At 33.3% G+C, this 15,858-nt stretch overlaps 1 protein-coding gene across 1 annotated transcript; it reads right to left on the bottom strand.

Moving 5' to 3' along the window:
* Window positions 1–2,892: 2,892 nt before the first annotated feature.
* SC35 (serine/arginine-rich splicing factor-like protein, putative) lies at window positions 2,893–8,441 on the bottom strand. The gene is made up of 10 exons (XM_086430197.1): window positions 8,282–8,441; window positions 8,114–8,192; window positions 7,948–8,027; window positions 7,764–7,830; window positions 6,482–6,553; window positions 4,638–4,859; window positions 4,346–4,535; window positions 4,067–4,257; window positions 3,665–3,922; window positions 2,893–3,562 (listed from the first exon to the last, which is right to left on the bottom strand). Exons 1-8 carry the CDS (start codon window positions 8,355–8,357, stop codon window positions 4,252–4,254), a joined length of 792 nt encoding a protein of 263 aa, XP_086286323.1. The 5' UTR covers window positions 8,358–8,441; the 3' UTR covers window positions 2,893–3,562; window positions 3,665–3,922; window positions 4,067–4,251.
* Between the last annotated feature and the right edge of the window lie 7,417 nt (window positions 8,442–15,858).

Genomic DNA, 15,858 nt, shown 5'->3' with positions numbered 1-15,858 from the left:
CAGGATCATAAAAATGGTTTCATATGGTTCGATGAAACCGAGAAAATTGATCATGACGATAATAAGTATGTGAAGAAAAAGACAAAAACAAATTTTTTGAGATGAGACTTGATCTTATATTACAATTTATGATGATATTAATTTTGTTGTCTTTGATAGTTATAATATTTTTTATTAGGTAACTGTATGTATTATAAAAACATGTTATTCTTACTAGAATATAGTTGACTACGACCTATAGTAGACAATGATTTATTATGAATGCAGATTTTTTTTTCTTTATATAATTTTATGCATGATGATATATGTTTTATTATATGATAGCTGTTATGTTTTTATACAAGTTTTATTTTTCATATATCCAATATTTATAGAAAGTTCTATCGATTTTTTTATTTATTAAAAAAAATATATTTTAAGTTTAAAATGATATTATAATATTTTTATTGAATAAAAATAGTAATTGTTATTTTTTTAAAACATAATTTGTTGACTTATAATGTTAAAAATACAAATTTTTTTAAGTAATTCTAACTCCTACATCCAGACAAGCCCTAAACGGCCCAAAGTATGGGATGGGGTGGGGAGGAATTGTCACCTCTTGACCCCTCTAGATCCGCCCCTGCAAATACGAGTGTATTATAGGGATCGTAACTATTGTTCTCACTACAAGATGACCTTACCCACTTATCCCATTATTGCTCAACAATCAAGCAAAAAAACTTGGTCCGATGGATAATTTATAATCAGTAGATTTGAGGGTGGCTTTGATTTAAGGAATATGACTCCTTTAGCTCACCCCAATTTTTAAGATATAAGACTTCTACAATGAAGATCCCAATTGTGGTGCTTGAGAATTTGAAAGCCAAATGGCCAGAAATATCAATTAAAGCTGATTTCTTTTGGCGTTGTGCAACTTAAAAGACCCTGACATAAGGAGTTCTTTCTATTAGTCCCTAAGGTTTAAGGCCTTTCTTTATAAGCCATACGGTACAACTTCTATTTTTAATCAGTCCTGAACCTCATTTCCCTCATTTTCATCTATAAATAAATAAATTTTTGACATCTCAATCAAGTTCTAGAAACTCCAAAAGAGTCTATCAAAAAGAATTTAAAAAGTTTAAAAACCATTTTCAATGATTTTTTCAAATAATTTGAAGATGTATGTTAAACTCAATCAAGTTATTTTGATTTGAAATCATTATCTAAAGAAGTCGTTATTTCAAACTTTTAATAGATCTTTCTGTGTATTTTAATATTAAAAAAAATAAAAACTTGAAAATTGAAAACGGGTGAATTTTACTAGTGTCGAGTTCACCATTAATTATTATCAACTTCGACAATAAATAAAAAGTGATGAACTCAACAATAATAAAAAGCGGTGAGTGCAACAATAATGAGGGGCCATTAAGAAATAAAAAATTTACTAAAATCAAGATACCACCCAAAACTTGAGTACTATGTAGAAATAAATTCCTCCGCCAATATCCTTTAACTAATTTTTCCTATATAAAAAAAAATATCAAAAGGTGAAAAGATTTAAAAAATAAAAATAAAAAATTCAAAAGGAGCCTCTAGTTGTGAGGTCATTGACCGTTGACTTTCTTCTTAACAGCCAAACAAACTCCCACTTATCAAATTGATATTGACCTGTGTTTTTATCGCTGGGATTTAAGCCAAGGAGAAGGCACGTGCGATGCATGTGATACCTATTGAACACAGAATTAAGGTTATGGAAACTGATATTGTCAGAGGCGTTTGCCCCCAGTACCGATCGAATTGATGTTGTTCTAACTTTTTTCATCAATGTCTTCAATTGATGATGGAATCAGCCATTCATTTAAGATGACAATTAAACACCAATGATGGTATTTGATGAAAAATCCTAATCCAAGGAAGACAATTTTCTAACTACCCAACTTGAAGGGAAAATGATTCTCATGAAGTTAAAAATCTTGCAAACATTTCTAGGAAAATCCATTTTTTGAAACTTTTTTTTTTCTAAACACAATGATTTTCAAAAGAGAACATTTTAGAAATTAAAACTTGGACCATGTTCAACCTTCTATACTAATAGAACTAGTTTCATGTGAGCACAAACAACCCTCACAAAATGATCTTGGAGGTTATCTAGATAAGGTTTCACTAAAAGACTTCTTAGAGGCAAAGAAAAAAACTTTGATGAGCTTTAATGACCACCTCCTTTCATTCTCCATATTTAAATACTAGGTGAACATGTTGGATTGTTGCAAGATTGAAAGAAGTCCAGAATTAATTATGGTGAACTAAGGCAACAATGCGAAACTATAAGGGAAGCAATGAAAAGAAATGAGCCATGCATTTACAGTTTCAAACTAAAAAAGAACATTGAAAGTGTTGCCCTGCATTGTCACAAAGGTTTGAAATTAACGTCATAGGTAAACAAACACACAATAACCACATTTTGTTTACTAGAGATGGCAAAAATAGAGTACATAATTGAATTCTTTGCAACTGTACATCAATCAGTGTTAAACCTCCTAACCGTTATCTCACATACATAACATATTAAACCAAATAGGCACTTGAATGAAGAAAAAAAAAAAATCTTTGTGAATCAATAAAAAAGTTCACAACATCGTGAGCATCTGTCGTGTACTACCCTACCACTATTTAAAACATTGATAAAGAACTTCATAGAAGTATAAATGCATGCCATAACATTATTTATACTACAGATATAGCCCAGCCGAAGTCCTGCACAATGTATCTTAGTTATCTGTGTTTGTTAGGTGCCAGATTCTTAAGTGAGTTAAAATCTTAGTGCTCATACCACGACCTAGGTTCAAAACCCAAGTTCACCTACTAAGTGCTAACCACTAACCTTCTTGTTTATCAGGGAAAAAAACGAAGTGTTCAATAGGATCAGTGTTTTAATTAAATTAATATAAGTGTTCAATAGGATCAGTGCTTTAATTAAATTCATATGAACAATCAAAGGTGGAGTGTGAGGTGATAATTAATGACAAACTGAAGGATGGAGGAGTACAAGCTCCAACTGATCTGCATGAATAAATGACAGACATACCGCTTGACGCAGATCCATCATAGCAGACCGCAAGTGAGCAATCAAAATCAATAGAAATGAATTCGACCCGACCCCCAGCAACTAGGAAGGGACAGCTACAGACGTCCAAAGGAGGATAAACACAGCTGCTTCACAGCCACAATCACGTCCCCACGTACTATCACATCCAAGTACATGATGTACTACTGGACATCTCATAACAATTCACAGCTACAATCACGACCCCATGTGCTACCACATCTCGGTACATGATGCAGGATAAATCGATACCCTAACAGCTCAATATATTAATAATAGAGAATAAATCCAGCCAAAAACCCTAAGAAATAAACAACCATGAATCTATTACCCTCTCCAGATTTCTTGATCAGAATGGAAAGGTTCATCTTTAGTATCAGCACACAACTTAACAGATCAAGAAAACTGGCAGCATCAGCTACATGTAAAAGCCACGTGCCATCACAGCTACAACTACTCCTTTTCAGATCCCCAATACTTTAAAACCACCAAATACCAGCGAACATGTCAGGATTAGAGATCCTGATGGTTAAAAAGATTGATTATATTCATAAAAGAGGTGAACTATATAAGCCTTACCAATCATGAGAGATCATTAGAGCAAAAATAGTCAACATATAAGGTAGCTGGGATCACTAGCATCAAAACGATCATCAACCATCAAATAGCATCAACAGCTGCTACATGTCATGATCATCTTGCCAAACAGCTACATTCACTTTCACGAACATAACTACTAGCATCAAAACGATCATCAACCATCAAATAGCATCAACAGCTGCTACATGTCATGATCATCATCTTGCCAAACAGCCACATTCACTTTCACGAACATAACTATAAAAGCCAGCAGTATAGGGTTCATCTTAAATCCCAATAGCCAAACAAAAGAAGTAACCAAGCAAGTATGAATATAAATGTAAACATCATATAATCTTTAGTAAGATCCAGAGATCTTACACCAGCCCATATACCACTTACCAGATCCCACAAACTACAAAGAGTCCACAAACTGCCCAAATAGGTGGATGGATGCATAATATTCAACAACAAAATAGTTAACCTTCAAATGAAGTCCTGAGCTACCAAAATAGCATTTAGTATTTTATCGAGCATTGCGAAATCCAGACACCCTCCTACTCCCACCTCATGGCCTTCTTTTAAAATCAATCCTACAAAACAAAACAAAATGGAAACAAATATATTAGCGTTTGGTTTTAGGTTGCAATCAAAATAAACAGGTCTGGTGCAGGGACATACATCAGCATCCAAATTATGTGGAGATGGGCTTCGAGAATCGGCAGATCGACGTCGCGGAGAAACACTTCTGGGAGCTGGAGACCGCTCAAGGCTGCGTCTATCAGGACTCTCTCCCCTTGATGGTGGTGTTCTACGTGGGGGTGGGCTCCTTCTAGGACGAGGACTAGGGCTACGCCGAACAGGGGAAGCACTGTAACATAAAATCCTAAAGGCTTCAGGAAAAATAAGGTGCAAAGACCCAAAAAAAAAAGTTTTGAGGATAAAAAATACAAGATCTTCACAAATTTAATACCTGCCGATTGATCGGCTCCGGCTCCGGCTCCGACTCCTCCTCCGCTCATCATCATACCTACCTCGACCACGGCCTTTGTGATAATCAGGACTTGCACTGCGGCTCCTGGTTCGACGATGACTATCTTTTTCCCTCCCACGATGCCTTTCACGTTCATATCTACCCCTACTTGTACTACGACTTCTCCGTCTGTAACCCTTGCCATGGTTATCATCTCGGGACCTGAAAAAGTTCATCAATAACAGCACATTGCATGAAAAATACTAAATTTGCGAGCTACACAAAAAAAAAAGGCCAGTGAGTCGAGCTTACAGACATCAGACCCCATCACAAATTCAAAAAATAAGAAATGTCAAATTACACAATGTAGAAAGGGTAAGTTTATATTGTGCTTATGTTAAAGGAGTTCTAATTAAATAATTAGTAGTATGGGGGAGTATCTTGTATTGGAAATAATCTAGTGTTATTTTAGTCCTAGTTGTTTAGTAATAGCTTTTATTCTTTTATTTCTTGTAAGGGTTTTTTTCTCTTTTAACTCTTTTATTATTAGAAATTCCTGCCAAGCTCTTAGACTGAAACTTGACAATTATTCTTCTCAACTCTTCTTGTAATTCTGCAAAGTTTACATATAAATAACAAGAGAAGGGCTGATAAACCCTAATCTCCTGAAGCCCTTCTCTCTCTATTTTCTCTCTAGTTTCTCTCATCTCATCTCTTCTTCTCTTCTCCAGATCTGATATACAACATAACTTCTGAGTGTATCTACATACAACTGTGTAAGATTGAAATTAGAGGAAAAAACTTAATTGAAGTACATAATTTAATAAACTTCATAACAGTACAAAAAACTGAACTGCAATGTCCAACATAGCAGTGTAGTCAAGAGACCACCTAGCCTACTTAGGCACTACCAGCTTTAAGCGGGCTTTCAAAAAAAAAAAAATGATATTTCCTAAAAGATAAGAGATCTCACCAACACATTTGCATGTCAAAAATCCTTTAAATTGACGTATTTAAAAGTCTTCCATTCAAATTAAACTTCATTAAATTAGTTCCCAATTTCAGCTGACAAAAGCTTTGGCGATTAAAGAAACATAAGACCTTAAGCACACAAATATTAACTGACGAAACTATTAACTGCTTTTATAGCTCTAGAAAGGGTTGAAAGGAGAAAGAAGATAAATTTGTTATAACCCAAATAGTTGGGATAAAGCACAGAGAGGGAATGCAATACCTAGTTACTATAGCAAACATCTTTTCTAGAACACGCTGAAGATAAAGTGATAACGAAACCATTCCATCATTAAAAATAGTCTAAAATAGAATAGTTTAAATCTTTGTGTATTAATTTTTTTTCCACTATCCTGTTCCATATTGTTAAGCCAAATTACAAAGACATCGAAAAAGACCAAGTTTACTTCTGCAATTAGACAAAATATCATGTCCTCGGTGCAGATGATAATATCCATTTTGTGTCATATGCACTTAGACTTTACCTCCCCCCTCCTTTTTTTCCTCTCCAATATTAGTTCTTGAAGGTCTTCATTTCCATGTAGAAGTGAACTCTTCAAATTTATTATCAACCTTTCCTTCAATGATCTTATAACAAGCAAGATTTTTTCCATCATAAATTCATACAGAGCAATAAACGAATTCCGATGACATAGAAGATCTACGAGACCCAATTTTCCTGTTATTAATCAGATCTTTTTTTCTTCTTCATTATTAATAGGAATGCATGAATAAAACTTCCCTTCTATGATGTGATGCATTGTTAATGCTAGTTACCAATTTCTATATCTAAATTCAAGAGAAATATATCGTTTGAAGCAAGGGGTCCATACCTTGGTCGAGGACTGCGGCTTCTTGACCTACCTCTTGTCTTTGGAAATGTTTCTATAATCCTTCCTTTCTGGCTGAAAATGGAAAGAGCATAATCTGTTAGTGTAATAACAACTCAGACTACACTACCCATATCAACTAAACATCAAGAAGCAAAGGCTCATATTTTTAACCTAGAAGGGTCGCACAAAAAGCAAAGGAACATAGAAAGAAAAATGTGTGTGAGCCAAGACAATCAAAACAAAAAGATCACAACTAATTCGGTGGTAGTGACTTCAGTCTCTATTAACAACTGTAGAATTAGGCCACCCGACAAAACTTTTCAAGTCATTGGATGAGTCATGGTATAAAACTACATTTGGTAGATGACACCAATTGTGTGATGATCCAGCGCTTGAACCCCCCTCCCCCCAAATCAGGTAGAAGAAAGATAACACTGATTGGAAAGCTGGAATCAAAATCCTATAATAGGGGTGGTTTAACCAATCACCAAGGAGCTCACCTTTATCGAATAGTTCAAATTAAAGATGGGCAAGGCCATACACCATGGTTCTAAGATCGCACTACTTCAATCAAGATAAAGATTTTTTTGGATCGTCGGTTAAGTGAAGTAAAATTTCATTCTTTTGGCACGAAAATGGCAACCCAAAGGGCCCCTAACATTTACACTATTAATGTGACCTAGAATCGGTGTTCATATTCAAGACAACGTATTTCATTAATGCATTTTGTTAACATGTGTCCTAAGGGCACACGTTACGATGCATAAACACACCTTGGAAACAAGCAGTTGAGGGTATTTTTGGTAGAACATTTTTGAGAGCATTTTACGTAGAAATTTTTTGTTTTGAAGTGTATTTAATGCATCTTAATGTATGCCCTTAGGGCACATGTTAACAACACTCTTCAATAATAAATTATCCACGCAGAAAACCGGCCGACCCATTGGCAGAAACAGTAGAAAGTGGGGTTTTTTTTATAAGTACAGTGGTTTTGAAAGATAGAAATGAAAATCATAGACTTTTCGAAAAATTCAAAAGACAAAAAAGTAATAGTTTAAGAAGACAAAAATAAGCATGCATGAAAAGAAAGCAAAATTTGAGATTTATAAAGAACTGGGTTTCTAAATTCACGCAATTTAACATAGATTACAATGGTTTACAACAAAAATATTTAAAAATAAATAAAATTGAGCCACATTTCAGGTTCAGTGAATGACCCTAATTGGTACTCCATTTGTTCGCCATTGAATCCCAAAATATTAAGCACGTAATGGTAACTTACATTCGTTCTGCATTTGGGCCGTACTTTGCAAATTGAACCATGATCTCCCTACCATCAACATTCCTTCCTGAACATACAAACATAAAAAATTGGAGAAAAAGAAAATCCAAAGAGTTTTACAAAAGGGGGGGAGGGAAGAGAGATAAAAATTGAGAAATTAAATTAAAAAGAATAAGATTTATACCATCGAGCTTCTCCACTGCTTTCTGTGCCTCTTCCGCGTACTTGTATCTTACAAACGCAAACCCACGTGAATCTCCAGTCCTATACAGAAAAAATAAAAATCATAAAAACTCTATTACAAGAATCCTAGAAAAAAAAAATGAATGAGAGAAAAAGTGCGACGAAACCTTCGATCTCGAGGGATGAAGATGTCGACAACCTTTCCGTACTTATCGAAAAGGGGGAAGAGATCATCTGCAGAAGTTCCTGATTCACAAAAATTTAACAAAAATCAAAAGTTGGGAAATTTTGAAATCGGTAGAGAGTGAGAATCAAGAGAAGCATGAGGAAATTACGGAAAGTGATGTTGAGGACAAGAAGAGAGTAGGTGTCTTTGATATCTGGAGGACCAGTTCTTCCAAAGTGAGACATTTTTCAGAGATTAGGGTTAGGGTTTGAGCTTTCTGAGGTGGGAACTAAGAACTCACACGCTCAAGAGTTTACGACCCAATATATAGAGACAGATGATAAGCTTTGTAATTTTATTAAAGGGAAAATTACTTAAAGGACCCTGGCAGAGAGATTTATTTTTAAATAATCCCTAAGTTCTGGGATATTTCTTCATAATTCATATAGTAAACTTTTTCTTTCTTAATTGCCCCCGAACCCCATTTTTCCATTTCACTCCGTTGAAAAATCCAAAGGAAAATGCTGGAATGAGATAAAGGTGAAAAAAAATGACGTCGTGGCGAGCACATAACTTTAGATGTTTTTTACTCATATCTCACAGAAAAGCATCTACGATAATGTGCACAACACCAAATCATTTTGCCACCTTTGTGTCTTCGTTTGTGTCACCCCAGCACGACTCATTGCTCGAACTCATAGCTTTCACACAAAAAAGGAAATAAATAAATAATGATATGTCGACATTATGGACACCTCAATTTATGTGGACACCATTCAAAAAGGCTCACAAAAAATTGCATTTTAAGCCGAACTATCGACCAAAAAAATTTAAGAAACTAATTTTTTGGAATCTAATATTTTGTTCCAATAAAATAGCCCGAGATCTTTAATTGACCTATGAGCTCACAAATAAGTTTCTTTATTATATTTATTATTGTTTGATTTCTCATTGCATCCATGCATTTTTATTGCACCCAACTCTAAGCCCTATCATTCATAAACAACTTCTAAACCCTAACATGTTTTTTTTCCTGACCTAAGTCAAATTCAATTCAAGTTCTCAATATCCCTAATCTTATTCCTCAATTCAATGCCCATTCAAGTCTCTAACTGAAGCCCGCCATCAATCTCTAAACCACCTAACCCATCAATTTGAATCCTTAATCTAAACTCACTACCAAAATCTCAAATCCCTAACCTAAGGCAGTGTTTGTTTGCGCTATTTTTCAGCGTTTATTGCTGAAAAAAATTAAATTCAGCACTTTTTGTCAAAATAGCACGTTTGTTTATTCTATATTTTCAGTGCTTACTGCTGAAAATAAGTGAAAAAAAGTCAGCACTATTTTAATGCTGAAAAAAAGTGCTGAAGCGGTAAGCACTTCACTTTTTTCAACACGGACAAGTATGCCCTTTGTTTTTTTGAACATGGACAAATATGCCCTTATTCTTAAAAAGATATTACCTCTTATATCCCATGGATAAGTATATAAACACCCCACAAATTAATAAACCCACACCATGGCTAAATTATTTTGTCTTATATGGGTTAAAAGTTTTGGAATGAGTTAATTTTTGGTGAGGAAGATCTCTACAATGAGGAGATCATCCTCACCAAAAATCAGCACATCTTGAAACTTCTAACCCTATCAAAACAAGTTCAAGAACTGTAAATCGTCCTTTAAAAAAAAAAACTATTTTTGACGAGTTAGAAGTTTCAAAATGGACTGATTTTTGGTGAGGATGATCTCTAGACCATATAAACCATCCTCACTAAAAATTTGCTCATTCTAAAAACTTTAACCCATATAGAAAAAAATTTGGCTATAGTGTGGGTTGTCCTTATTAATGCATAGGGTGCTTTTATAATTACACATCCTTCATTTTCATCGAAAATTATTCATCCAAAATTAAGTTCTTTTAAAGTTGATTTCAAATTTTGGTGACTTGAATAACATTATTATTTTTAATTTGAAATTTATGGGCTTTTATAAATAGAAATTATTATTTATAAATTGAAGATTTGAGTATTATTTATTATTTAAAAATAAATTATATTTTAATTTTATAAGAAATAATATATTTTATTGTGTTTGATAATAAATAAACATTTGAAACATGCAAACAATGTATAATATGATTGTAAGGGTAACAATAACAATTTACCAGTTTCAGCAATGTGGAACAAACATGATTCAGCATCTAAACAAACAACTTTTTCAGCACTTAAATTTAGCGCTTATAAGTTTCAACGCTTAATGCTATTCAGCACTTATTTTGTTCAGTTTAACAAACAACACCTTAATGTATCCTATTCTTTTCTTTAGTTAACCAATCACATATTTCGACTAAATTATAATTCTTTTGTATTTCTTTCTAAATCTAACAATATACATTATTTGATTTTATTTTGGGTCTCATCTTAAACTATTTCTTAGTCTTGGATCCTTTCGTCAAGATCATTATAAATTCCTGGTCATTACTTGCATGCAGTTTTCAACAACTTTACAAGAACACCATCTGATAGCACTAATAAGCATCATTTACAGTACAACATTTTCGATTTACAATGATGGATTTTTCCGCTGCTACAGGGTAGCTTTTCCTTCAGTAACAGCTATTGTGGCGATGAGCAACAGAACAGAGATCCGACGGTGTTGCCTCGGTCGCTAAATATAGCAGCGGATACCATTTTCCGCTGTTATAGGTAACACATATAGCGGCGGATACTAATATCCGCTACAATAGGTCATTTTAAACAATATATATATATATATGGGTAGCGTTCCTAAGACTCATATTGCGACTCACATCGCGACTCACCATTTCAGCCGTTCGATATTCGTTAAATCTACGGTCCAGATCGCGAATATTAATATCCGCTGCAATAGATCAATTTTTTTTAAAAATAAACTAGATCATTTAAAAAAAAATAAAAAATAGAACACATATAGCGGTGGATATTAATATCCGTTGCAATAGATCATTTAAAAAAAATAAATATAACACATATAGCGGTGGATATTAATATCCGTTGCAATAGATCATTTAAAAAAAATAAATATAACACATATAGCGGCGGATATTAATATCTGTTGAATAGATCATTTAAAAAAATATAAAATATAACACATATAGTGGCGGATATTAATATCCGCTGCAATAGGTCACTTATATATATATTACATTACATTTAACCTATGTCCTCCAACTTGCATACATTGAAAACAAACATGATTCAACATTTAAACAAACAACTTTTTCAGCACTTAAATTCAGTGCTTATAAGTTTCAGTGCTTAATGCTATTCAGCACTTATTTTTTTTCAGTTTAACAAACAGCACCTAAGTCTATCTTTCAAAGGTACAGCTGAATTAACTTCACCTCTTATATTCCAAGGCCAAGTATCCTAATCTAAGCCTATCCAATTTCTAAACCAATCTCAAATCACTCAAATCTTTTAAATTATTCACTCTAAACCCAATCACTTTCAAACATAAGCCAACGAGCTCATACCCTTTACCTAAACCTAACGCATGTTTGAATAATGGCCCAAACACAATATCATGCTCATGCCCACTCCTGAACTAAATCCAATACTATCCTGAACCCAATCCTAATCCATTGACCCATGTTAAGGTCCACAAAGTGTAAAAGTCTATTCCCATAAATCTTGCCGTATGCCATCACCTCCTTCACCCTTTCAAATTCAATCAATCAAATCTTATTATTTTTTTTAAAATCATCTCACAAGTTGTCCTCATGCTGTACCTCACCACTTTTTCTTAATCAACTCACATAAGCCCATCACTTTGATCATTCTTTCAAACTACTATCCCACACCCCAATTGATTGGATTTTGACACAATCAAATGAGAACGGACAACCTCATATGAGTTTCACCTAAAGACATGAGTCAAAAGTCTCAAGTCTCCCCCTTCCATTTTTACAACCCCCCCCCCCCCCCCCCCCCCGACGCCTAAAGCCAAATTCCAATCACATTCTCCCAAAATCCCATAACAATTTTTTTTACCTTCTATTTTGAACTTTTTTGACCCTAAAAGGTATCCAAAAAATAACAAATCTCATGCTCTAATGTCCCCCCTCTCAATCTTAAACTCTGCATAAATCTCTATTCTCTCTTTCTTTCTTTTCTTTTAAAAAAGATCCAATACAAATAATTCATTAGGGATTTAAAAAGAAGAAGAGGAACTCAAGTATTACACTCCCCGCTCTCCCACTTCTATTCGTCATCTTTAATATATTTTTAGACAACTTTAGAACATAGTGAAGAACCCTCATTTATCTCAAGTAAGTTAAACCTCAACTTGAGCATGGAATGATTATGGCAGTTTGACTAGAAGGATAAATATTGAAATCCTATTAATCATCACTTTCATGCATCGTAATATACATAAGTGCTCACATCCACACATGTATAGTGATGATGAATACAAATGTCATTCTCTTGAGAGGTTGAAAGATTGAATTTCTAGCCATGACATGTAAGCATCAAGGCCAAAGTGTTATAAGAGTTCCAATCATAGAATATCCTTAAAACACATAGGCCAACATTCCAATTCCATAAAAAAACATTAGTGGTGTTCTTCTCAATAGGATATCTTCTATGTCTTACACTAACATTAAATCCCTTCACAAAGGGTACATTCACTCAATGCGCCCACCATCTTCCTCATGCACTCATACATTTTTTTTTTCTTTTATTCTTAAAAAATGTTAAACAAATGATTAAGTTTAAAGGTAATCACCATTTGGTGGAGAGAATGAGATGTCTAACACTTTTCCCATTCTTTAATCAAACCTCCATATGTAGACTTTAGGTAGACCGTCTTTATATCCATATGAGAGTCACTACGATGCCTAAAATACCAATTTTTCAAAATACTTTCCTAGTGATTCACACCATTTTCTAAAAAAGAGTGGTGTCGACTCCAAACCAAGAAGTAATGTGATATTCCTTGTGGAAAATCACATAGCTACAGACATCTCAATTGAGTTTTTGAGCAATCCATGCCAACGAAAAGGTGTTGAGAAGGAAGAAGACCTGAATTTCTTGGATTTTTTCAAGACTGATGATATACTGACTCGCAAAACTGGCACTTTGATGTAGCATGTGCACATAACCATAAATCTTTTTTTTTCCTTGTGTATCCTAAAGAAAAAGATCTATGGTTTTGTGGATTGCTATGTCAAGAGCGTCAGTTTATTGTGACTTTTTTTTTTCAAACATATCGAAGAGGTGATTGAAAGTTAGGATTTTTTTAAAAAAAGTTTGGAGCTATTTTTGGATGAAAATTGACGAATGATGATTCATTTTATTTGAAATCAACTGCACATGTTTTTCCAAACTTTTAGTCAATTTTTGCATGTATTTTACATTAAAAAAGAAAACAGTTAGGTTTTATCAACGTCGAGTTCATTAATAATTATTAGTGAACTCAATGATAATTGATTTAAACAATAATAAGATCGTTGATATTAATGTAATCCTTAATTATTTTCGAGTTCAACAATAATTTCAAAAAATAAAAAATAAAGATTGTCGAACTTGACAATAATTTACTAAGTTCGACAATGCTATAAATCTTCACATAATGTCTCATTTTTTTTTTACTATCATCAAGTTCAAAATAAAATCATCGTACTTGACAATAATTTAGTGAGCTTAATAATAATATTTTCGAGCTCAACACTACTGAAAATCATCACAAAATGCCCCATTTTGTTATCATTGTCGAAGTCATCAATATTGTTGTCGACTTCAAAATAAAAACGTCGAACTCAACAATATTTTAAGTGAGTTCAACAATAGTTATTGATGAATCGAATTATTTTTTCTTCGTTCTTACTTTTCGTCTCAATCATGATTCAATTATCTCTTTTGATGTTAAATAAGGTCCTTTGAATACAAAATGGAGAGTGTATAAATTGGTTATATTTAGGCATTCTAAGTATTATTTTTTAGTAATTTATTTGAGCTTTTTCTTATTAATTTATTTTTGTTTTTCTTCACCCTTATAAGAGGAAATGAACAATTATGTCTAGTTCCCTCAATCTAGTGAAGATGTTTTGAAGATATCATCCTCAAGAGCAAGAAAAAACAATTATTACCATTTTAATGCAAACGCCATAATTTTAAGCTCAAGAACCCGATCCGATACCGTATGTGATGGTTGATATCCAATCTTATTGGATTTGTTAAAAGTATAGATTATGATAAAATAAAATATAGAGAAAACTAACAGACCCTTAACTTTTTCGTGGTAACTTCATAGTCCAGTTTGTAAATTTTTTCTTTCTTAATGCCCCCTCATCCTTCTTTTAATTCAAAATATTGAAATTGGCGATTCAAATCATTGAGATCATGTAGATTGACCTTTTACAACCATTAAGATAATAATTATAAATCATCAATCTCAACCTTTGAACATGAATCATTGAGATCAATGATTTCAATTATCAACATTGACGATTCAAATAACAAGAAGACTTGAGTTAGATGTTTCTTGGGGTAAGGACTATTAAAAAATAATACCTCCTAAATTGGAAAAAAAAGTTTTTTCTTCCTTAAATCTTATATATGTCAAGAACCTTAGAGGGTTGAGATGTCATTTTCTTTTTTCCAACGTGCCCCTCTCTCAATCATGGAAAAAATAGTAGTTACATGGTGCTACACCTGCAAAGAAGAAAAAAAATGCAAAAGGGTGCACTTTACAGAAAAATATTTCCAAATGAAAAGGACAGTGATTTTTCTGATACTCCCTGACGTGGCATGTGTTAGAATCATAGATTCTTTTCATCGAGACACACAACTGCACGTATGAGGATGTACAATTATGTATCCTGAGGGAAAAAGTTTATTGTTCTAACCCATGCCATGCCAGGGAACGTGTGATAGAGGGAATGTTAGAAAATCAAGACTTATTTAAAAGAGTTGTGATTTTCTAATGCCACCTGACATGGCTAGAACCTAACATTTCCTCGGGATACACAATTATATATCTTCATAAATATGTGCAATTGTGTATCTCAAGAAAAAATTCTGATTATAACACATGCCATGTCAAAGGGAAGGGACGGGACGGGACGGGACGGGAAGGGGGGTTGACAAAAAATCATTATTCTATTAAAATTTGAGAGCTACTAGTATTGATACAACTTTTACTTATGAATTGTGATGAATGCAAGAGGTAAATCATACACGATTTGTATGTTGTTGACGTGGCAATGACACATAACCATAGATCTTTTCTTCGGGATACACAAAGAAAAAGATTTATGATTCTATGCCCTTGCCACATCAACCACACATCAACCACGTACAGATCGCGTAAGATTTACCACATGCATTCATCATTAGTCTTTACCTATTGCACTCCAAATTCTCAGATTATTAATCATACCCCAGCTAAAGATTAACATTATTCAAACATTATAAAATAAAGGTTTAGCTCAAATTATAATCTCAATATTATCAAACATTATAACATTCATTCAAAAATTTCCGTAGTTGTTTGCAATTATCTTTAGGCTCATGTAAAATACTAAATCCAAAAAATAGAAATCTAACAAAAAAATAAAATAAAAATTAACAACGACAGAGCTTCTATTGGCACCTCAACTTTAACTTATTCTCAACCATTTACTCATTTTTCTTTATTTTTAAACGGGCTGTAATAATTAAAAGTTGGGGTGCGAGAATGGCAGTTTCCTAAAATTTTCAAAC

The sequence above is a fragment of the Akebia trifoliata genome, chromosome 2 (assembly GCF_017979445.1).
Source record: "Akebia trifoliata isolate Shusen 1 chromosome 2, ASM1797944v1, whole genome shotgun sequence".
NCBI classification, from domain to species: Eukaryota; Viridiplantae; Streptophyta; class Magnoliopsida; order Ranunculales; family Lardizabalaceae; genus Akebia; species Akebia trifoliata.
This window is presented reverse-complemented; position numbering and strand designations above follow the sequence as displayed.

Excerpts from the sequence above, each read along its gene's own strand:
- SC35 (XM_086430197.1), bottom strand. The coding sequence starts at position 8,357 with ATGTCTCACTTTGGAAGAACTGGTCCTCCAGATATCAAAGACACCTAC. Across the intron at positions 8,028-8,113 it reads TTCATCCCTCGAGATCGAAG|GACTGGAGATTCACGTGGGT; the intron begins GTTTCGTCGCAC and ends TTTTCTGTATAG. Across the intron at positions 4,860-6,481 it reads AGCCGCAGTCCTCGACCAAG|GTCCCGAGATGATAACCATG; the intron begins GTATGGACCCCT and ends GAACTTTTTCAG.